The sequence below is a fragment of the Ambystoma mexicanum genome, chromosome 9 (assembly GCF_040938575.1).
Source record: "Ambystoma mexicanum isolate Mex_15411 chromosome 9, UKY_AmexF1_1, whole genome shotgun sequence".
NCBI classification, from domain to species: domain Eukaryota; kingdom Metazoa; phylum Chordata; class Amphibia; order Caudata; family Ambystomatidae; genus Ambystoma; species Ambystoma mexicanum.
This window is the reverse complement of record NC_090931.1, coordinates 735,941,340-735,965,590: the sequence shown is the minus strand read 5'-3', so window position 1 is coordinate 735,965,590 and position 24,251 is coordinate 735,941,340. Positions and strand designations below refer to the sequence as shown.

The following is a 24,251-nucleotide window of genomic DNA, read 5'->3' as shown; positions in this document are numbered from 1 at the left end:
TGGGAGTGGGACCGGTCTCGTGTATCCCTCGTTCTGTGTCCCGGACCGCGGACTCCTCCGCTGGAGGGCCATGGCTTTCAGGCGCGCTGCTGCAGCTGCGTACCCAGTCCTTGGTGCTTCCTTCTCCGGGCTCCTCCCGCTGTACACGATCCGGCATAGCGTCCAACACAGGATCCCTTTGTTCTGTGAGGTTTTGATGCTGCGCAGGGTCCGCCGGGTTTACCGCTGCAGGTCTTGTTCGGTTGCGCTCACCAAGATGACAGCTGGCTCCTCTCAGTACACCGCTTTGCCACGGCCCGTTGCTCCGGCCCGTCCCGGGCAGCTCCCCATTCTGCATTCAGTGTTCAAGTGTGTGTCGCTTAGAGGTCCGCTGCAGACCCACGGTCTTTACTGCTTCTGCCTTCCCAGTTTGGGACAGCGTGGGATCCTCATGGGTTGATACAAAGCTAATTTCCCCTTTTTACTTTCTCGCCCAAGCGGAGCTCTGCGGTTGTGCGACTTCACCGGATGGCGGTCATTTTGTAATCAGAAGTTTTCTATTTCTATCCTTGACGTTTCTGCCAGGGCTGTGTCAGTAAGTGCCGTTGGAGCTAGTCTCCATAGAGGGCGGGGCTTAATTTCGGGTGTTAGCTCTATCTGAATTACTATCAGGGAATGGTCAGATAGGGTGCGCGGCAATATCATGGATCCACGCATTCTATCAAGCCAGGTTACAGAGACCAACCAAAAGTCGATTTTGGATAGTGCATTGTGCACAGTAGAATAATATCTGAATTCAGCTTTGTTGGGGTGTTCTACCCTCCATACATCAACAAGCGAATATTGCGCCATGATCTGCTGTATTGTTTGGACTGCTCTAGTATTCCCTGGTTTCTCATGTTGGATCTATCTTAGTGGATATCTAAAATGGTATTGAAATCACCCCTCGACCCCCACAGAACAGGGGCCTCTGGTGTCTTCCCAATCAGGGTTGCCACATGTGCATAGAAGGTTGGGTCATCAATGTTTGGACCGAATGTATTGACTAACGTAACAGCTTTGTTATTGATTGCCCCTCCGATAATCACATATCTTCCATTGGGGTCAATGTAGGTGGATTCAGTGTTGAAGTTTATGGATAAGTGTAATCCCACCTCACGCTTGCAAGGAATGCGAAGTATAGTATCTCAGTTTATCCCATTTAGGCGCAATTATGCTATGTGTCGCATCAAGGACATGCGTTTCTTGCAACATTACTTCTTTAGGTGAGTGTCTTTTTTAAAAATTATTATTTATTTATTTATTTATATCGCGCACAATAGACCCGGAGGCATGATGGCGCAGACAAGACAAACAACACAAAAAATAAAACATTGAACATACAATGGTTTACAAAACGTCTATGAAGAGACAGTCCCTAGTATTAGCTAATGCATTTTAGTCCGCTTCTTAAAATAGGTTAGTTCATAACAATGTTCAATCTGGAATGCAGTCATTAATGTCTCAAGTTCATTAGTTTGTGCAAAAACAAAGGAAAACTGCTAGCGCCACAACCCACAATAACACAGTCCATATCGTCTGAACTGCACCAGTTCTCAATATGGATTCTCTGAAGCACTCTAAGATCATGCGATCTAATGCAATTAGGTGCTACCTTCAGGTTAAACCAGGCTAAAATCTTGTTTTTTAGGGCTGCCCTTGATTCAAATTGACCCAGTTTCTCAACATAATAGAGTGTAGCTCTAGGTAGGTCCAAACCTTCCTGGCTTTTATAGGGTTATTTAATCCATGCTCACTCCATGATATCAACTTCAATTTATCCGTCATTCATATCTATCCTGCTCTGGTTTGTGTCTTGGTTTCCCGTGTTGCAGTCTCTCTGCCATGTCGTCCCATTCACCCAAATGCAAATTTTCAGATTTTCGTAAACATGCAGCCTGCGGTCCCAGCCAGGCTACGCAACTCTCACCCAACCATATTTCCGCAACTTGGGTAACTCGACCCCCCCGCCACCCGACCGCCCGCACCATTCGCCCCCAACTCGATGATGTATTCCCATTAGAACTTTTAATATTCCCGGATACACTTTGTTGGCGGCCATGACCTCCCGTCCAGACCCAACTTCACTTACAACATTTTGAATGCCTATTGCTGTGTCTACTCATTAAGTAGTTATACCTCACTTAGTACTGGCTCAGTCATTCACATTCACCTCCCCATCTTCTCCTTCTCCCGGCAGGTAATTCGGTTCACTGTGCGGGAGCAGCAGCGGGGCAGGGATAGATGCCTCAACATAATTGAGTGCATCTGCAGGAGACTCGAAAAAGTGCGCCCTGCCCCATGTTGTATTCTTAATTTTGCAGTGAAGATCAGGGAGCATGGAACCTCACATGCTCTCAGGAGTCTCTTTACAAGGTCGTATGACTTCCTCTGGGCTTGCACTCCTGAGGCAAAGTCTGGGTAAATGTGGATGTTGCTCGACTCGTATCGCAATGTACCAAGTTCTCTGGAGAGCTTCAGGATAGTGTCTCGATCTATATAGTTTAGCAGTCTGGCTCTGATCGTACTTGGGGGTGCAACAGGACGCGTGGTGGAGCAAGGATGCGGTGTGCCCTTTCAACTAGGAATTGTGATGATAGTGTGGAGACATCAAACCGTGATTTTAGAAGCGTCTCAACAAAGGGTTCCGTTGGAACACTGCTTGCTGCTTCGGGAACTCCTATAATTCGGATATGTTGTTACGCTGAGAGCGCAATTCCAGGTCGTCACATTTGTTTCTTCTTATCTTGGTTAGCTCCGTTTTGAGGGTGGATATATCCCGGTCATATTGTTGAAGCTTACCTTCTGCTGTACGGACTCTTGTTTCAACCTCGTTCATTCAGCCACTTTCTTTCTCTAGTTTCACTTTAAGGAGCTCATCGTGGTGACATTGTCATCCAATTTCACGTTGATTGCCATGAAACCGCTCTGCATTGTTTGGAGGAGGTGGTCGTCCTGTGAGTCCCCCCCCCACCCCTCAGCCATCCCATCATGGCTGGCATTGGAGTGAGTGGCAACCTCAGGAGCTAAGGGCCGGGGGCTGGTGAAGGCGTCAATTGGACCTTTCGTCTTGTTTGCCCCTTTTGTCATGATGCCAAGGGGAGCCGCGGTGTGGTTTATCAGTATTGGTCTAGTACGAATTTCTGTTCTGGATTCCAGAATTCCAGAGTTCCAACAACAAGCCTGCACAGGTTGTCGTGTGCAATTTTATTGGAAAGCACGTTGTAATATCGAGTTGTATTCAGCCTGTCCCAGTGTGACCGCTCCGTTTCAGAGTGAGCTTTGCACGCCCGTTGATCGGGGGGGTCTACAGCAGCCTGGCATTCAGTATAGTCAATAGGTTATTAAGATTGCCAGTGTAGTCCATAAGTGCTGGTCAAAAAAGGAGTTGTATCCCAGGGAGATCTCTGTGCGGTACACATGCAGTAAGAGGAGTGGTTAAGGGATTCCGCTTTGCTAAAATAGTGGTAGTATGTCGTGGTCCCCCTTCTGCAAGCGAGAGGTGTGCCTTAACAGTAGCGTTGTGTCAAGGTTTGAATAGCAGTGAGGCAGGGTTAGATAAAATCAGCCACGTTTCGCACTCAGGGGCGGTGTGCTACATTCAAAGTGGTCTGACTGGCCACTTGATTAGGTTTGGGTCTATTTGACCTAAACACATTTGATCTAATTTATTTGATTTTTTTTTTGTTGGTCTAAAATGCACAGGAAGACCCCCCGCCACTCCTGCCCACTTCTCCTCAACCTAATCTATACCCACCCGCATATATATATATTTAATTAAATGTTACCGGGGAAAAAAAGGTCGTCAAAAATTCGATCAAATGTTTTAGGTAAAATGATTTTAGGTCAATTATGCTAATACCCTTGATTAGGCCATCTTCTCATGCAATCTTCATCACCCACTTCAGTCCACCACTCCTCCCTTTTCCCCACGAGTGGCAGACCTAGAACAGTGTCAGTACGCAAGGCTGCAACCACACACTGTCAACAGTTTTCCCTGTGAGGTCACAACAAAATCGGCAATTTGCCCAAAACATGTTTGGCTATCAATGCTGGGCTAGTGCTTATCGGCTGAGGTCCAGCAAGGTTCCTTTTTAGTAGGCGTGTGCCACAAACGTTTCCCCCAGTTTACACAAACCCCAGTGACGGGTGTGCTGATCTCCGTCTCACACCACCACAGCAGAGTGCTATATGTCACCTCTGGGGTAGGCTGGATCAATGGTGCGGGGGACCAGCATATATTTGTATTAATGCTCCGATCGGATTGTGGAGCTTTCAATCTGAGGAGCGGCTCGCTCACACACAGACCGGAGTCAGCTTGACACAACAGGGCTTGTACCTTCACCCAGCTTAGTAGCGTTTGTATAGTCTGCCAGGGCACCCCCTGCTGAACACCTTCCACGACTCCCAGGGCAGATATGTTGTTACAGTACCTTCGCTGGCGTGGCTGAGTGCAGCCTCGCCGTCTTCTCCACTGGGTTTCAAGTGTCAGCCGCTAGCCTCAACTGCGCACGCTCCCCGCTGGGACAGCCGATTGGCCGCATTCACCCTGGCGGCTTACTGCACAATCTTATCGCCTCTGCACCGGGTCTCCCCCCGGATGTCGGTCATCCACGACTGCAGACGGGCACAGTCTGTATCTCTGTGCCTTATTCCGATCATGCCACCAGGCCTACTGTCTAGACCAGGAGATCGGTCGCCGCTGTCCAAGGGATTTCAGCCCACCTCATGGTTCCTCATTCACCCTCCGCAGCACTGGGGTTGTGAGTGTCAGTGTTCGCTGCGCACCCCATTCTCCCAGCATTCGGCTGCAGACGCTGTCCCAGGCCTCCGCTACTCCTATTCACGCGTAGCAGCAGCCGCGCTTTCCGGGGTCAGTTTTCAAACAGCTGCAGCAACGTCGGAAAGTGGACCCCATGTCTTGCACTGAGCCAAACTGTGCATAAGTTTGTAATCTCCGCTCACCAGTAGTTTTTAACATTGGATTAGGCACTGTGAAGGATTAATGAGCTCAAGGATTTCAGGTGGGATCGGAGCTACGAGATCAGTCGGACATATCCTTCGGCTGCTCAACAGCACCCGCCGACTATGGTCAAATTCTCTTTCCTTCTCTCTTTCAATACCTGTATGAGGTTACGATACTTTGATGAAGACTGCTGAGCATGGGGAGAACGAAAATAGGATCTGAGGTAACGGGGCACGGTACATGCTATTTATACTATAACCGACATCCCCTGTCCATACGTGGGAATGGAAACTGTCAGGACACTGAGGCCGCGCTGTGCCCTCTGCTGTCAATTGTTTTCAGGGAACTGCAAAGCAGGAAACTAATAACAGAGATGTTAAACACTTGGGAGGAGCATCCATCAGAAAGAACATTACCAGGGGTAAGTATTGTGTTCTTCTCCCGTGCTACTCCCTATTTCCTTATCACATATCTTCTCCACTACTCTCTTTGCTGCTGCACCTTTGTTTTCTCTCTTTTTTTCTTTCTCTCTCGCTCTCCCTTTCCCTCTCTCTCCTACCTCCCCTGTCTCTCTTCCTCTTTTCCTTTCTCCTCGCTCTTCCTATCCACTCTCCTGCCTCCTGCTCTCCCTCCTACTAATTCTCCCTCCTCATCTCCAACCTCCCCTTTGCCCTCTACACCCATCTCCCCTCTCTGCCACTGTTTCACTCACTTTGTCTCACTCAGTTTCACCTTCAAAAAACAAACTCTCTCTTTCCTGGTCTCTCCTCTCTTATCACTCGTTCCAACATACACTCTCAAACCAAACTCTCTCACACTTGGTACCACTCTGTCTTACACTTAGCCGCTCACGTTCATTCTTCCCCGCAATCTCCTACACATCCTAAGCACTCTTCGCCACATTCCCTCCTCTGCATGGTCTCTTTGTCTGCTGCTTCCTCTTCTGAACTCACTCAAACGCCCTTAGTCTACTTCTGGCCCCACGTGTCTTTAATACACTGGCCTTTGTGTTTGCCTGTTTCGTCGTCCTCACAATTTGGTCTCGCTTTCAACAGACCTCTCCGGCTGAACATCCTGCGCAATTTCCCTTGGAGCCAGTTTAACAGGTCCAATATCTTTAAAACCACTTCTTTGCCTCGCCCCCTTTTCATGCCCCAGTGTTCATGGTGTGGCTACCGGTTTCTCTGGCCGCTATCCTGCTCTCAGGGGAAGTCTGCGTTCCGTCCAATACCCTGATGGTAGCGAACTCCGATGTGGCATTGGTGTTTCCGCTCGTGGAGCTCTCCGCGGGTGAAGAACTGCATTCTGGAGCTGGTAGTCGTGCAATAGATAAGAATGGACTTTTACCAGATGAATCGCTGTAAGGCATGCTGTAACAGATTCACAGGTACCAAGTTCACAGGTATTCTGGGCACAAGGAAGGAGGTTCCAGGACTGTTGCCTTCCTGCCCCCTCACACCACCTCTGGGGTGGAATTGGCTGTGTCGTTCCTCCTTTTAGGCTACTTACCCCAGGCCAGGAGGGGTCCCTGTGCCTCTCACCCCGATAGGGAGAAGACTCTAACCCTGTCTGTCACATTCCTCATTTCTGTAACTCAGTGTCGTTCATTATCCAGAACATGTCCTAAATAGGAAGATTACAAAAAGTGGGGAAAACAATTCTGTTGGTTGGCTCATGTAAAGTTATCAAGGTCTATTGTTTTCTTTTGTCCTCAAATATTGACTCTTCAGATGTTATTGTGTGCACTGTGCAAGTTCCCTGGTATTTGGTTGTGTCTGAAAACCTTTTTTAATGTGTTAAATCTCATTTGCAAATTCAACAATCCTACCTGTTTTTACTACGCTAGTTTTTAATTGCCTAGCACTATGGCTCTTTAAGAACCACACAGAGAATAACACAAATAAATAGGCGGAGAACAATCTCAGCACTCATACTTTTTGTATTTGTATTTCACAGAAAAAGATCAAATATGATAGTCGTCATCCTAGCTGCCGGGTATGGGACCAGGCTCCTCCAAGATCTACAGAATGCAGGCAAAGAAGAATTTGAACATCTGGTTGGAATCCCGAAACCCTTGCTTCCTATTGGGTGCCTTCCTCTTATTTCACACTGGATGGCTGCGTTTGAAGCGAACAGTGTTTGCGAAGTATACTTGGTGGTGGGATTTCTCCTTTATTTCCACTTTTCCACTCCTGGCTAGCGAAAGGTCAAACTATTGTTGGCTTGTGCTTGGGGTGCTGAGTTTGGATACAAAGCCATAAGTTTAAGTCAAAGCTTGACATCCAGTGTGACTCCTATGCATTCACCAACTTGTACTTCCGTTATTCAGCTGTGGATTGGGTGTTTTTAACCATGTTTGGGCTCCACTGATCTTGACTTTGTGTTTCCTCCTTTTTGTTTTTAGTTGATTTCAACCTATTTTAAACGTATTCGGTGTAGGTCTCTGCTTGATATTTACCTTTTTCCTTTCATAAAGCTGTGGGGCCAGGAAGTCTCACTAAGTCATCTGAAAACTCCTGGAACAAGGGTGGGAAGTTCTGGAGAAAGACCTCAGACTTTGCTTGGAATCTGCACATCTAGACCGGGAAAAGCTTCCCGAGTCCATTTTATTGGGGCTAGAGCGCTCCAGGGAGCCCTGCCTCGAGGCCGCACTAAGGCATCCAACCCATGTGATTTGTCGTAATTGATCTTGAAGCGTGAGACCTGCCCAAAGTCAGCTAGCTCACGCAATCCTGTTACCAAGGAGGCACAGGGGTTCCGCAGGGTCAGCAGAATGTCATCTGCATAGAGACAAATCTAATAGTTCGCCCCACCCACCTCAATCCCTTCTATGGCTGCATTATTCCTAATGTGATATGCAAGCGGCTCCACACTCAATATGAACACCAGTGGGGACAGCGAGCACCCCTGTCTGGTACCCCTAGCTATCGACAGACCGGTCGAGTGTCGTCCATTAACTCGGAGGTAAGTCGATTGGTCCTGATATAGATGGCCATGACCCACGTGATGAACCCAGGCCAAAACCAAATGCTTCCAAGGCACGCTGAATATACCCCCAGTCCACCCTGTTGAATGCCTTATGGGCATCCACCCCCACTGTCCCCACATCTGCCCTGACGTTTGCCCACTTCCGATAGGTTCAGAACTCGCCTCACATTCTTATGGGTGCTGTGCCCCGTGATGAACCCCGTCTGATCGCTATCTATAATCCTTGGGAGAACCTCCATCATACAGTGTGCCAAAATCTTAGGGACCAATTCTGAGTCTGTTGGTGAGAGTAATGGGACAATAGGAGTCACAGAGCGTTGGGATCCTTCCCCGGCTTGGAGATCAAAATAGTAGTGGAGTCCCATAGAAGGAGTAGTCCTACTCACTAACGATTTGAAGAGAGCCATCAGAGGGGGAACCAGGATAGAGCAAAACTTTTTATAAAAGGGAGCCATATTTTTTAAGGTTTTAATCACCCATTATACTTTCTCCGGCAAGTTTGGACCCTCCAAATAGTCACGCTCCTCAATTGACAGCCTTGGCAGGCCCGCACCTTCCAAGTATTTGATTTGCTTGTCAACTGCCCCCTGGTCCCCCTGAACACCTCCCTGAAATGGGTCTGAAATATCTCCAGTTTGTCAGCTTCAGCACTCCCTAACTGTCGCTCAGGGCCAAGATCATATTACGACTTGTATGTTTTCACAAATTACTCACCAGAAGGCAATTAGCACTATTCCCATTGGCATAGTAGTAATGTCTAGTTTTTAACATTGCCTGGGCTGTCCTATATCCTAGGTTTTCTTACAGCTTCTTACATGCTACTCACCGCTTGCGTCAAGCCGCATGCGAATCACCTCACTTGTGTTCCTGTTTGGCAGCCTTTACCTTCTCCTCTAGGCGTTGCAGGACCAGCTGTAGTTCTCTAGTGTATGCTGCAGCTTTGGTGATGAATTCCCCCCGCACCACTGCATTCATTGAATCCCAGACAATCCCAAATTGCCGTTCTCCCGACAGTAACCTCCCCTAGCTCTCTTCATAGCAGTGGGTCATATATCTTTCATGGGCGTCTATTCCTTTCTGGTCCGCCCACAATTGCCAGGGTAAGCAACACTGATGCATGATCTGAGAGCCTCCTTGTACCTATTTTCACTCCACGTACGCAAGGGTATAGCATATTAGGGAGCAGCATTAGGTCCAATCTAGAGAAGCCCCCATGAACATGTGAGTGGAATGAGAAATCCCTATCGTCCCCATTGAACAGCCTCCAAGTATCTACCCACCCTAGTTCCCGGAGTAGTCCCACAAAGGATATTGCATATCTAAAGTCTAGCCTAGAAGCAGGCAAAGATGTGTCCAACATAGGGTTTGGCACCAGATTGAAATCACCCTCAAGTGAAACCTGGCCCTCAGCGAAGGCCAGTACGTGTGACAGGAAGCCCTTCAAGAAAGTTTCCTGCCCCACATTTAGTGCATACAAGGATATTGGAGTGAACATGCGCTCCCAGATCAAACCCATTGATGTATGCTTTTTCTGCTCCTCTCTGCCCCCGCCCTCTCCGAGGCAAAAAACTGTCTCCGGCATGTTTTTGTACGCAGGCACTTTTCATCCTGCGCAAGCAGTGAATTTCCTGCGGGAATACTATGGACGGGGACGTTTTGCTTAACTTTGAGAGCCGACTTCCCCTTCACAGGGGAGTTCATCCCCTGAACATTCCACGTGCCCAGCTGGATACAATGCTCCCCCTGTATTTCCAACTCGTCAACAGACATGGCTCACGCTTCGCCCAGTATTACCCCACCCAAAACTCCTGCGCCGAAACGCCCGCAAACATGTTACACAACACCATCCCCACAGTAAACATTTGAAACTTAACCCCCCCCCACACTCCCCTCGCCCAATTGAACAAATAAACATTTGTCAAACAGACACTTAAATCTGTCACCCCAGAATATGATACGGGAATCCAACTTGGAAGGCACCTAATCGGGTCCTCAGCCCTACCCCTACATCCCACAGTAACCCAACCCTCTCTCCCTGCACTGCCGTTCAACCTTTCCATAAGCCAGGAGGACTCAACCCCACAAACCATCACATTTATTCCCACCCATACTGGCTTCAAACCTCTTGAGTTTTCCAGACTGGCCCCTTCGCTTTCTTCCCCCTGCCGACCTTCATCCATTTCTGCGGAACCGCCTGGCTGGGGCCTGAGCTCAGCCCATCAGCCTCAGCCACCCACCCACTGCCTCCACACCCCTCAACAGGCTCTCCCCCTTCCTTCAGTGTTCGAACAGCCCATCACCTCCCTTGGTACGAGAAATGGAGTGCTGTACCAACCCCCCATCTGTAGTTCACCTCCTTGTTCGGCAACCATTCGGTCAGTGGTAGCAGCGCTCTGCGTTTCGCTAGAGTGGTGGATGCCAAGCCCTGCTACCGGGAGAGAGACATATTACGGAAGGTGATTGCCGGAGAGGATCTAGCCGCAGTCATTTGCACTCCTTCAACTTAAAGAAGTGTACCCAGCATAACACATCTGGGGGCCTGCCCTAGGGTAGGGCAGTCTGGGCCCTTGTCTGATGAGTCTTGTCCAATTCAATGGCCGGAAGGTCCAAAATGAAGCGAAAGAGGCCTGCCACAAAGTCCAAATGGTTGTCATCAAATACCACGGATACGGACGTTTTTCCCCATCTTGCTGTTTATACTCGAAGGCTTCACACTGCGCCTCCAAGTCCTCTGTTCTATTGGAGCATTCCCCCACCTCATACAACTACTCGCACAGTGTGGCCTCCACCTCTGAGACTCTCTTGTCCGTCTCTGACGCTCTTATCCAGCACAAAAATCGTATGCGATTAGTTCCTCTGTACTCTTGTGAATTTCTTTTCTAATCTCTGCCAACAGTTCTGGTAAATCTGTCTTGGTGGACATCTACGTGAGCAGGGCCAGAAGAGGGTCCGCACTGTGAACTTGGGCTGTCGCTAACTCGTTATGTTTGTTTTTGTCGGCTGGCTGTAGCATTGTGGAAATGTCACTTTGCTTCCCCATGCTGCAGGTAGGAGTCAAAATCGGGTATGGGACCACACAGGATCCACACGCCCTGAATGCTGTGCACCTTGTCGTGGCCCACCACGGCCGTTTTATATTTTTCAAATAACAAATAGATCAGAAAAATCATTTGTATCCTATTCATATAAGCCAAACGGTTGCATTTTATTTACACAATTCGTTTTGACAAGAAACGCATACAATTCATCTCCCGATCTACTCCACTGACTAAAAATCTATGGCTCCATTGCCCAATGGGTTTTTCAAAACAAAATAACTTGCAATATTTCCTTCATTAAATCTGACAATGCCAACTTTAATTCAATGCTTTTGTTCCCTTCCTGTAGTCTTAATCTGGGAAGCCACTGTTACAATGTCTCATTCACTGGTATAACCTTGACACACATTCCTATACTGGTGTTCGCTTTTATTTTATTGTATTCCATATTGGAGGAAAATAGAACCTGTGCAAGCAATATATGCCTGAAGGCCACTGTAAGGGTGTAGAAGGGTTCCATGTAATAAAATTGCGGCACAAATTGCCGTGGATACAAAATATTGTGGCAAAATGCTGTGCGTTTGCCGCCACAATCGTGTCAAGCATGCGGGGGACACCCCCGCAACCCTGAGACCCATTATACGATTTAAAGGGGGCGGGGGACAACCCCGCAAACCCTGCTCTCCTTAAATGGTATAATGGGATACACCTTTACCGGGTCAAACCACAGCATTTTTGCTGCAATTTATTTTACCAGCGACATTTTTGCCACGATTTCTTTACCTGATACCTGTAGAAGTAGGAGACCGACACATAGGTGGCATGCTTTTGGCTATAGTCCTTTATTAGTGAGAAATGAAAAGAGGAACCCCTGTCTGACCCTAGTTTTAAAAGGGGTTTCCTGCCTCAACCAAATACTAAGGATAGTGTTGGGATGTCGGTCCAAATAAGAGTCCACTCTCTTGTGTTCAAAAGCCTATTTCCAACCCTTACAATAAGATTCAACTAAGGGGGGAAAAAAGGGTTATCTTCTTGGCCCAGAAGAATGTTCTCTTCTGGCTGATGTTCAAAAATTCACCTTTGGGTGTTGTAAGTGGAGTATTGTTTCACAAGGGCATAAATCAAGTCTCAAAAAGAAGTTTCTTCAATGATTTTGCTGTGCCAAGAGAATGACTCCCGTCTCTTGGCTTCTTCCACAATATTCACACAAACCAGTGGCTATGTCTCCCTACCCTTGATTCTCTCATAATGTTCACAATGTCCTTGAGTACACAGTGTACCTGGTTCACTATCCTGGCAGTAACTGTGACCATGATTAAGGTTTTGGAGACATCTCGTTATTGGGTGTGGTTCCCAACTCCTTGTTAGCTCTTCTTGAATTGCAGTCACTATACCGGTTCACTTTCCTGCCAGGTATTCTTTTTGGCGGGTCTCCGACCCCTGTGGTATTGGTTTTCTTTTTCTTGGGTCCCAGATCCTCTTGACTTCTCTCTTGGGTCCCAGACCCCCTTGACTTCTTTCTCTTGCTCGTGGTCTAGGCAGCCCTGGTTTCCCAGTCTGCCAGGGACTGTTACCAAGAAGATGATTCTTGATGCCACTGTCTGTTGGATCCGGGTCTCAGACCTGTATCCCACAACAGTACGGCCTCTAGGGGTTCTTAGCAAAACACTGGGTCGCCTAACCCTTCTCTGGTTGCTCCCCGGTCTCACAAAGCTGCTTCTCGGTTTCACGCCCCCGCTCAGATGCTTCTGTCTCCATCCCAGCGCTGCTGCAGCTATGCAGCAGCTTTGTGGTTTTGGACACTGCGTTCCAGGTGGACCACGCTCTCTGGCTCTATCGACCAGCTGGTACCTTTCTCTTCTGCTCCCAGACAAGACCCAACCATGGTGGTGCTCCGGAGAACGTCTCTGCAGACGGGTAAGCGTCCCGTCCTTGATGGCTTCTTTGACTCTTGCTTGTGGGCTCCGCAGCTCACGGTTCCTCCAGGGAGGATCTCTCTCTGTGTTTGAATTTCCCTCTTCTAGTTCAGCTGTGGCTTAGCCAATCAAATGTCCATGCAGACTAGATCGCTCATTGTGGTTTGTGGAGGCTCTCTATGCCTCTACATTTCCTCCTAGTACTCATTTTAGGGACTCCTACTGAGTCTGTTGGCTTCTTACTCGGCTCAGTACATAAAAGATATTGATCTCTTGAGGAGTCCACCTCCTTCCTCGTCACAATACTTACTGTCTTACTGGTATTAGGAAAACAGACAAACACTATGGATGGTGTTGTAGGGGCTTGGTGAGGAAGGTGGGTTAAGGTGAGGTGGGCTATGGGGGATACTGCATTCTCCCCAGCTCGTCACTAAACCCATATGGGGCTTCCCTCCCCATGAGATCCACCCGCTGAGTACCACCCTCCGAAGGACTATCGGGTAGTGGCCTGGCCTTATCTGGAGTGGCTCCGCATAGAGGAGAAGTGACGACATCCAGGGATTCGTCATACCACCAAGAACAATAGTTAATCCTGGGGCTTAGGTGTCAAAACTGTAATGCACCAATGTTAAAGACGAGGCTTTGCAAGAGTATGTAGAGTTCCAGCGGAGAAAACTTGCACCCACCTGATCATTACCTAGTGAAATGCTGTACGTTAATACATTTCTGAAAAATTGACCATTTGCGAGGGTAGGCAGAGCAAGTAGCTCCAGCAAATCCAAACAAACTGGGTGGGCAAGCACAAGGAAGGTACTCCGGGCAAATGAGAAAGAGATTAGTTACATGACTGTGAAGTGTCCCGTTTCTTCTCCATACACAAGAGCACAACAGAATGGAGATGAATGCATCAAATGTGTAAAATAATGGTTTCCAAGTCTTTAATGTGTATTGACACAGGACAATCTGAATGTACTGCTATTTGCTTAATGTCAGCAGATGACACTGAGTCTGATACCTGTGCTGGTGAAGAACAGGATGACAATCCTGCTTTAAGTTTTTTTTGACAACAATGCAACACTGATGCAGGGCAGCCTCTGCAACGGTCATAAGTTGTGTCTCCCACTGTGCTAAGCAGAGTTCCGAGGATCTGGGACTGATCAATTTTGTATCTAACCAGCAGAACCGGAAGGAGCAATACATTAACAGGCATCAAGCAGTCTTCCAGCATCTGAAAGTCCATTTCCTTACCCTACACCACAAGAAATGCAAGCACTTCAGAAAACATTTGTCACTTCTAACCTCAATTCTGACTGTGTCGTTCCTCATTTGGCCACCACACTAAACCACTGCAGGAATTTTTCAAGTCGTCTTTCTAGTGGTACTTGCCAGACCTACAACACACATGGTTCCAAGTCGCCGAGATATTTTGCTAGCTGACATGACCAGGGCATATTTTGACACCAGTAACTGGACACAATTGTTTGTGGATATCGGCTCCCATACCAATCAAGACTCCCATAGAATAGTGTTCTTCATAGATATAAAGGGGAGGACTTTGCTATCACTTTTCATATGTGCATATATGAGTAGAAACTTTATTGGGAGGATAGCTCGGGGGCAACGTGCTCGCCTTGGAATCAAGACGACACGGAGCAACACAGCTTCGATCCCCCAGTCCATGCTTTGAAAACTCTGGGTATTAAGCACGTTACAAATAACCTATCATATCGTCACTGATCACAACTCCCCTTCTTACTAGTTTTAGTTCTAAAGAGATATTGGATGAATTTAGCATATAGTTATTCAGAACTGTTTGCCTTGAGGCTTTAGTTTCCATTATACAGTAGTCCCATACTTAATTATTATTTGTAATAATTTTGTTTTTGTACGCTCCTGCTGCTATATTAACAGGGTGTTATTACCCAATTAAATGGCAGTCAATGTATTGACTAAGGAATCAAGACTGGTTGAGTCAGTCTTGCTGTGGGATTTAAACGTGTGAAGTGTAGGATGGCTTGAATGGGTACCTTCTCTATAAGGGTTGACTGAAATCTTGGACTTCATTTCCTACTAAGCCAATGGCTTTCAATACATAACTCCTCCCTCAGAGGTATGAACTATCTCTCCCTCTGATGTGTCGGAAAGCTGGACCTTTACTTCCCATAATACTTTCAATTTCTTCCCTTCAGTATTTACAGAGATTCTTAAGTTGAAACTCACTCAACAATGCACTTGTCTTTCAGTTTCCTTACTACACGTTCCTGAGTGAGCCTGCAGACTCCTCCTGGATCAGACTTTGGCTAAATCCACTGACTCTGATCCCATAGCTGGAAAATATATGGGTTTTAATGGCCTTCTGAAACTCTTTAAAACCTACAACATCCCACCGTTCCAGGGATATGATGTTAAAGTGTATCCAACCAAGAAATGTAGTTTGTGCTGCCTCTTTGCTTGGCCCTTAGAATAGTGACTATATTTCTGAAAATGGCTTGCAAACCACCAGTTATTCAACATCTCGTCCAGCCACACTATGACAAAGAAGAAAAATAGTATGCTATGTATCAAAATTGTCTACGACTCTGATTGACAATCAAGAGGTTGAACAAAGAAGGATAGTTTACCAGATGAAGGGGCTGTGGGGGAATCTTTTATTCCATCAGAGAACTGTAAGGAACCAGGATTCTGGCACGAGAGCATTATGGTGGTTGGTAAAGACTTTTATTAAAATAAAAAAGAGGGTTGGAGGAAATCCTATCTTGCCCTATCTCTAAGAGGAGTTTCCCTGCCTCAACAAAACTGAGAAGGAGTCTGTGACAGAATGTCCAAAGTAAAGTTCTCCTTCTTGTGTCCAAATCCTAACCTGACCCTTACATGTTAAACTCAAGAAAGTGAAAAGGGATATAGTCTTTCAACTGGTCATCTGCAGCTCTTTTGCAGAGTTCTAACCTAAAGTTCCAGAACGGTGCAAAAAGAAATAAACAAAGTTCCACAAACCTCAGGAGATATTTCCCTTTGCTTGAGATTCATAGGCTCGTTAAAATGCACAGTTTCATAGGGTATGGTTCTTCCCTTGATCTTTCTCACTTTCACAATGCCAAGACATTATTCCTCTTTTCTTGGCACCTAGGCACAGTTCACAAGTTTCCAATCACTAGGGGATTGCTTCCCTTCGTTTAGTCACAATATGTTTGTTTCACATCCAGGGAGAATGACTCCCTTGTCCTGGATTCCACACTCCAGAGGTTGACCACCCAACCCCTTTTTGATTTCCTCAGTTTACACAGGAATTCTTAACAAGCGTGAGCCTCAGACCGTCCTGTCGGTCTGGCACACTCTCCTCCTTTGTTTCCAAACATGTATATAAAATTGAGTGCTGGTCCCAGACTCGCAATCAAGTTGCCTGGTGTACTCTCCTGCCAGGAACTTCTCAATTTATAACAGTTCCACGTTTTTATATATTCTTCATTCAACCATTGTGTCCTTGACCCTCTTTCACTTGCTTCATTCAATACTTGACTTGGTGTGCCAGCTCCCTGCTCAGGTTCACTCAGTTCATATATCTGTCTTTTAATGGTCTGCGATATGCACCACAAAATGCCCCGTTTTCCCAACGCCCCTCTTTGGGCTCAACGGTCTCTCCTGGCTGCTTGGCGTTCTCCCCAGCGGCTCGCTTCCTCCTTTCGCTGGGGTTTCGTCGGTTCTCAGGTACCCGCAGTGCTTTGGCCTTTGTTCCACAGGTTCCTCTGCTCCTGGCCTCCGTGCGGCGAACCTCTGACTTCCAAGCCTCTCATGACGACACCTGCAGGAGCTCTCTTGCTTCCCCGTTGCAAGTTGCTTCCTCTAGTTTCCCCGACCCGCGTGGGGATCAGTGGGTCTCCCTGTTTCTTGCCACTTGATGTTTTTAAACGTCCCAGCACCTACTGTATCAATCCAATAACTAGAGAGCGTCTGTGGTTTCGTGGCTTCGGTGCTCTGCATTGCTCTAGTGCGCTTCCTTTTACTACAAGGGTATGAAAGAACCTTATTGTCAGTGCAGGTTCTAGTTCTATATCACAATCGGCCATAAGGGGTTGGTGTCCTACCCCGTGTGGAAAGGGGGGATACCATATTCCAGCTAGTGAGTCCACCTCCCTCCCATGAGGGTCCCCCTCCAAATGGTCCTCCCTCAGGTAGCCCCCTCAGGGTCGGGTTCAGATAGCGGCTACCTTTCCCTGGCCATATGGGAATAGTTTCTCCGGAGAAGCAGTGATGACATTGCTAGATTCATCATAGAACACTGTACTTGTAAAAACCAGGCCTCTAAGGACAAAGACGAGCATGATCAACGAGACGGCATGCTTAACTGTGCAACACAGGCAAGGAACCAAAAGACTTAAGGAACCAGACTGACCTTTGCAATGGGAAGAATTTGCACATAAGATGGCTGAAGAAGACTCAAACACTGTGGAATGGGGGAATTCCCTAAAGAGAGCATGGATCCTCAAACAGTCACTCCTGATCCTCCAGGTCAAGCCTGTGGTACAGCCGAAAGGAGACTGCCAAGTTAGCAATGCCATTATCTGGTGTCTGTGGAAGTGGGTCCCTCTATCCTACGGCCGAAGACGGGAGCACTCACCAAATACAAAGATTGATAACCATAAACTGATAATGATAACTCCATAGCTTTTGGCTTGGTTGGTCACATGAGGATCTCTGGAAAGACGCCCGCTGCTTTGGACAATAAATGGCCCGATTCTAGCATTCAACCTATGATTAAAAGGTTGCTGGAGAACGATGATTTAGGAAGGCAATCCTGCATATATATCACTGTTCGCCCCCTGGTCGAGTTGCGTGGTGTCATATACCTGGCTGGTGGAATACCACATACCTGCACACATGCATGCTTGTCCTTGGATCCTCGATCATTACATTGTGCTAATAGATGGCCCTACCTCGGTGCCTACGCAACTGGTGATACGAATGGCCGATGAGCACTGATAATTAACATTTCCTTTTCTGCGCTACTTGTATCTACCTACCTTACTGCTGACAGACCTTGTGAAATATTTGAAATAGTATATTTTGGAACATATATATTTTCAAAGTGTACCTTTCTTTTGTTTTTTGCAAGCGGACCCTTTGTGCGCTGAATATTAGTTTCTCCTGCATTGTGTTGGGTTCTCTTTGGGACCCAGTGTTTAACAGAAGGGCATCCCTCTATATTAGGACATAGGGTAAAGATACTATTTAACAAAACATTTCCTAATAGACTAATTCTTGTGCATATGGCTGTGCATTCATTTTAATCCCAACAAATTACATTAAATGTCTTAATATACCCAGCATTCTAAGTAACAACCAACTGCAATAACAATTTATGGCGTTTTTTGACTTTTTCTAGATGGTGGGTCTATTAGTCCCCAACCTCTTTAATTTTATTTTTTTTTCCATTTTTTGAGACAGAGTGGGTAATAATATTTCCTCATCTTCCAACATACAGTGACCAAACAGAGGTCATCTAACATCTCATGTCCTTCTATACAGTCATATTCGATACTTCATATATGAATGAGAGCATACATTGAGTTCTGAATCAAACCATACATGAGGAATAAATAACAAAACAAAGTGAATACAGTTTGCAAAGTTATTGTACACCATGATTACATAAGGTGGTATAGATGAGTAAATATACATAGCCAATACAGTTAATAATCATTTGCATGTTTGTGTGAACCTTGGGTGTACAGTGCTACCTCTATTGTTTAGATGTTATTGCAACCCCTGTGTTCCTATGGGTCTGTACTCCTAGGCAGTTTCTCAGAGGTCAGCCCCGGAGTCTCTATGTGGGTCAAGGTTTCCGATTTGTGATCTTGTTTGTTGTTGAAAAGGTCACCTGCCCTATCCTGGTCGATGTCACTAAATATTAGCTACAAAGTGTGGGCAGGACTCCATAGTTAAGGTCCTGTCCCTTTCTGTGGAAAGTTTTGGCAGGTCTTGATGTGGTCTGCTTTCTTCCGAACCTGGTCATTGGGACCCCTGGAGTGGGAACACTGAATACCTTGATTACTAGGTGGTGTGGTTGCTGGTTTTAGGGTAGACTGGTGTATAAAACACACAAACTGCTCAAATTAAGGGCTTGTAATAAACCCTAAAATGAACTGATCTCGTATTAAAATAAACCCTCCACGTGGGGTCTACTGGGGTTGTGTCAGGCGTATCAAATAGCACCCTATGAAGTCTTCAACGATGGAGTCTATAAAAAGGGGGGGGTAAAAAAATCAGTGTATTCACTCTGGGATTGCATTTGCTATCAGTAAGTAAAGAATCCATCTGAGATGGTTCACCAACCTGATGTGCCACCAGTATCTTGCTATCTAGGGAAAGTGTGTTCCTGGCACGCTCTCCTCTGCAGATTGAGAAATAAGAAATACAAAACAAGGGATCACAGGGGTCATATTGTGGTTGCTAATAGCCACATAGAAAGAGTAAGAGTAAGTGGCGGGGAATGGGTGGATCTCATGCACTTACCTGGGTCACGGTCTTGGTGAGTAAGTCCCCTGTCAAGTATGTTCAAAAACGTGTGAGGCAACAGCAACAGTCTCAAATGTGTGCCTGCGGCCAGTTCATATCGCGATCATCCGACTGCTGTCTGGGGAACAGATTGAAGGAAAATAGGTCTCTTAGGTGTTTGCTCCGTAGGACTGAGATAGTTGTGCTCAAGAGCACGCACAGGGTCTCTTTGGGACCCCAACTTTAATTGCTGCACCATAGATTTACATGGGGGTGGGAGGGAGAGTTCAAAACCAAGAACCTGCGTGAAGTAACCTGCATTGTTTTTTGCCGTATTGAACAACTCTTTCAGTATAGAAAACTGGTGGCACTTGAAATGTTTGTTTATACCAAACCTACTAGCTTCTTGCATGGAAGCACCCTCTTTGGTATTCTGATTGACCGTCCATTTTGTATGCATTTAAATATTATCTGAATAAATTAATACTTTTAAGATTAAAACATTTAGTAATTGCTAATGATGTATTCTATACAATCAAAATGTAAAAAGGAATGTGAACAGTTGCAATGCAGCGGATTATTATTATTTTTTGCAAATAATATATTTAATTTGACATGTGTTCTTACAGGTATCCAGTTATTATAACAAATAGAAAATAGAGAATGAAATTTAAACTAATAAAAAAATACTGAAATTGTTTTTAAAAATGTGTTTGGTAAGGGGTTAAATCTGGTGGGGAGGGGGTTGGGGTGTGGTTTTAAACATGCAGAAACTGGTTTGGGGTGGGGGGGTTCCAAAACCAAAAATGTGTTTGTTTTTTATGTTTTCTTAAAATTTCATTCTCTCATTTTTCATTTGCTAAAATCACATGTAACCATTCTTACATACACAAATGTGCTTTGTGGATAAACAATGTTTTTTGTCTTTCTATCATTTTCAGACCAATGAGCAATACTATCAAACGTTTCAACAGTGGGCTAGGCGGTACAAGTCTGTTAGGATTCTAAATGATGGGACTCAAAAGAATGAGGTTTGTGTGTTTGTACAGGAGTTGTAACACCCGATTCTGCTCACAATACAAGCATATTTTATGGATGTGATTTCATAAGTGAAGCATCTTTTCAATTTGTTGGTAACAAAGACTCTCAAATGGTATTACATACAATAAGAGGACATAAGTAAAAAAGAATCTTTGCTGGGCTTGTATGTTGCCTTCACTTTAAAAATGCCAATATTCGGTTACAAAAGAGAGCAGCTCCTTTTAGAAACCGCAACACAGATGTATCAATGTGGCATAAAACTACTGTTGCTTGAGGTGTGTGTATAGTAAGTAGACTAGGCTGTTGCGATTACAGGATCACTGTCCCAGATCAAATAGCATAAGATGCCGAAACTGTCCATCAGATGCAATAAAGCAATTCTAACTAGCAGTCTTACACCCCTGCACAATATGTCATTTCTTCTCTAATCCTCTATTGATGTGGGACAGAGACTTGCTTATCTGAGACTCATGGTTACTTTACAATGAGTATGTTACTCCCTCGGGAAACCACACTATGATATTCAGTTACTACAGCATTTGCTTTCTTGGCTTCACGTCGGTCTAGAATGACTGAGTGGTTCAGAAAGCTAATGCATGTTTTATGTTCATCCAATGTAAGATATCAACAGTATGCAACACATTGATTCTTTTCTTTTAGCCAACACAACCATAGGGAGCCTTTTTTCCTTTAAAACAACTCTGACTGTCTGAAGGTTCAGTAGTCTACAAATTGCTTCACTCTTGTACTCAGTCTATACATTCCCGCTGATCTCTAGAGATGTATAATCTGATCCGTTATCTTGGGTGCACATGCATGCCTTACATTGCCTACCTCAAAGTGCCCAGATCAGATTTAATTATACTTCTGTCCCCTGAAAGAAGGAAGTACAGGGTTGAATTACCAGAATAAAAAGTAAATGCTACAAGGGCTCTTGGAAAAAGGCAGAAGGATAGGTCTGGTTTCCATGGTTGTGAGAAAACAGGAGACTATTGCGTAGGAAAGGACAGTATACAGAATGAGAAGTTAGCCCTTCCTTTTTGAAGATTTGAGGGAGTACAAGCAAGTAATGTGGTGTAGTGATCTAGACAGCTTCCAACAACAAATAGTTTTTAAAGTGTTGTGTTTTTCTTATTTCTAAAGAGTATTTGTGATTTTCCGGGGAGATTTGTGCTGTTATATTGTAATCCTCCCATTGCTGATAGTTAATATGGTTTCACAAAAACACATCTCTGTGCTCTGCTTGTGCTTTTATTTGCATGAGAGCACAATTATGCAGCATTTATAATTTAGGAACGATAAGTGTGAAGTCAAAAAGGGCCGTGCCGTAACCTGCCTTAATTTTGACTTTAAGAAAAAAGTGTATTACTGAACCAAGGAAGTCATGGACAAATCGATTCAAGGCTTAGAAGAGTATTTGGAGGATATGATGCTTTTAATTAATACATTAAAAGTGAAAGTTATGGTTCTTGTAGCAACCAGTCCTAATGAGACAGAAATATGCTACAAAGAGTCTTAATTGGCTTCCCTTCCTACTGTTCAAGAATCGGTTCCAACTCCTTTACTGGAAATTTGGTGGCTACTCGAGGTCTTCAGCCATATTGTCTACTTTGTATGGTGCCAGAATACGGGCTGTACTATTGTAACTAAACTGCTACCCATCAAACATTGTAAAATCCTTGTTGCAATTAAGTAGCACGTTCTCCCTCTACCCCGCCTTAGCACAGATAATCATTTGGAATTAACTCTTATTTATGTTCATATGCTAATCTGGGTGTACGCAAACCATAATTTGCACCAATTTGAGAAAGGAGCAGTTGTCCATATAATGCCATTTCATCTTTCAGGACAACTGAATAGAGAATTGAGTTTTAGGTGACGCTAATTAAATATAAATTTGGGGCCACAAACTCAGTTCAGAGACCCTACGAGGCCTTCTGGAATGAATTGCAGAGGAATATATCCAGCACTGAAGGGCATACAGTCTTGGTCATTCAAATATGATTGCACCTGAGCCTATGATTAATGGAACACCCTCAGAATAATATGCTATGCAATTTTAGACCTCAGCATGATAAATGATGCACTGAAGCAGAATGTGCAATTAAATCAATCGATGACTTCTCTATATGCGATATAAACTGGGTCATATGTGTGTTCTGAGTCCTATGAGTGAATCTGATCTCACCACCACACATGTACCACCCCACAGGATTTCTTCCTATTGTGCAAGTTAACAATATTCTCTCTAGTAAAATGCATCAATTTCCATTAGGCATTGATGGACAGCGCAGATGTCGACTTGGTGTTGGATAGAGCCGACTGAACTGCAAGCTCTGTGATTGTTTTTGTTCAATTCAGAATGATCAGGAGGCGGACACGAATTAAGAATGGGCGATTTGGAGACAATACTAGCTATTGCATATGGATCAGAGATGTAAAGAATGGGATACATGGTAAAACAAATCTTATCCCAAATAGTTTGAATTGTGGGACAGTCTAAGTCCATGTGTACTTGGTGCCGATGCTGACAGAAAGGGGTCCGAACTGCCTTATTATGCAGTAAATAATATGTTTGCTGCAAGTCACAAATAGCACAAGAATCATCTCAGTCTCCGAGGCAGTTAAAGGGTTTTTATTGACGATTTTGTGGGCCCTATGGATGTCCCTTAGTCACTTGGTGTAGAAACTCCACCCTAACACAGGCGTTCCTGACACAAGTTAGTACATACAGGAAATTGACTCCTTACTTTGTAGTTCCATCATCTGCTAGTGGTGAGGAATGTGGCGAATCTAGCAATACCACCACTGACTCTCTGGAGGGAAGCTTCTCCTACATGGTCAGGGAAAGGAAGAAGCTACCGGACTCTGACCCTGGGGGTGGTTATGTGCGGAAAGGACCAACTTCAGGAAGGTAAGGAATTGTTAAAACGGAATGACCACTCAAATGTGATTTTTGAATAATGCTCCTGTTCCCTTACAACATGCCATCCCTTACAACCCTCACACTAAACAAAAAACTATACAAAGTAACATATTAACAACGTATACAAAATATTACCAAATAACTAGTGTCTTGGATGACTTCTGTTTGTCCTGGGCAGATCTTGCTCCCCCAGGAATGTCCTAAAGTCAATTATTTTCTCAAGAAAATGAGTCTTAAATCAGTCTTTACAAAGTTCCAAAGAAACTAAAGTTCACTCAAACAAAAATCTACTTGTAACAGTTTCTTCTTTGCTTGATGAAAAGATTCCCTTTCCAAGTTCCACAAAGAAAACAGCACCAATGGTATTCCTGGATAAACCTCCTTTCAGGAAACAATGGATAAAGTTTAGGACAAAAGCATCACTTCTGCTTAAAAACAGTTCTTCCTCTGGTACTTCTGCAGCATCTTCAATATACTTTGTCAGGATGCTTCTTCTTGGGGTTCTCTCTCGCTAGCAACTCCATTCTGCCAATTATACTGTGATATCTTATTTTATTTGTATCACGCTCGTACACAAGTGTTTCAGAGCGCGACAATGCAAGGGAGGGGAGCAGGGGAGAACAAAACGATCTTACTAGGCCCAGTGACATTGAGAACATGCAAGTGCATGGGAAAGGGGGAAAAGTGCATGGAAGGGGGAGAGTGGAAAGTGCAGAGCAGAGGAGAACAGATAAATAATAATAAATATAAATAAATAGATAATGAAGCAATAAACGGGGGTAGTGCGGTCAGCAAGTGGCAAGTGCTGTGTTTACGGCAGCAGAACTGGGTAAGTCTGATGAGTGCATGAAAAGAAGAAAATGGGG

General features: G+C 45.2%; 1 protein-coding gene across 3 annotated transcripts in view; it reads left to right on the top strand.

Annotated features, from left to right (window-relative positions):
- The window catches only part of LOC138488561 (uncharacterized), a 290,790-nt gene that overhangs the window by 66,117 nt on the left and 200,422 nt on the right, over positions 1-24,251 (top strand). For 2 of the 3 annotated variants that reach the window (XM_069615638.1, XM_069615639.1), the window contains exons 2-3: positions 6,941-7,142; positions 20,360-20,449. In XM_069615638.1, coding sequence (XP_069471739.1) covers positions 6,954-7,142; positions 20,360-20,449 — 279 coding nt within the window. In that variant the 5' untranslated portion in view covers positions 6,941-6,953. The remainder of the gene's footprint in view (positions 1-6,940; positions 7,143-20,359; positions 20,450-24,251) is intronic. The other variant, XM_069615640.1, reaches the window with a different exon arrangement.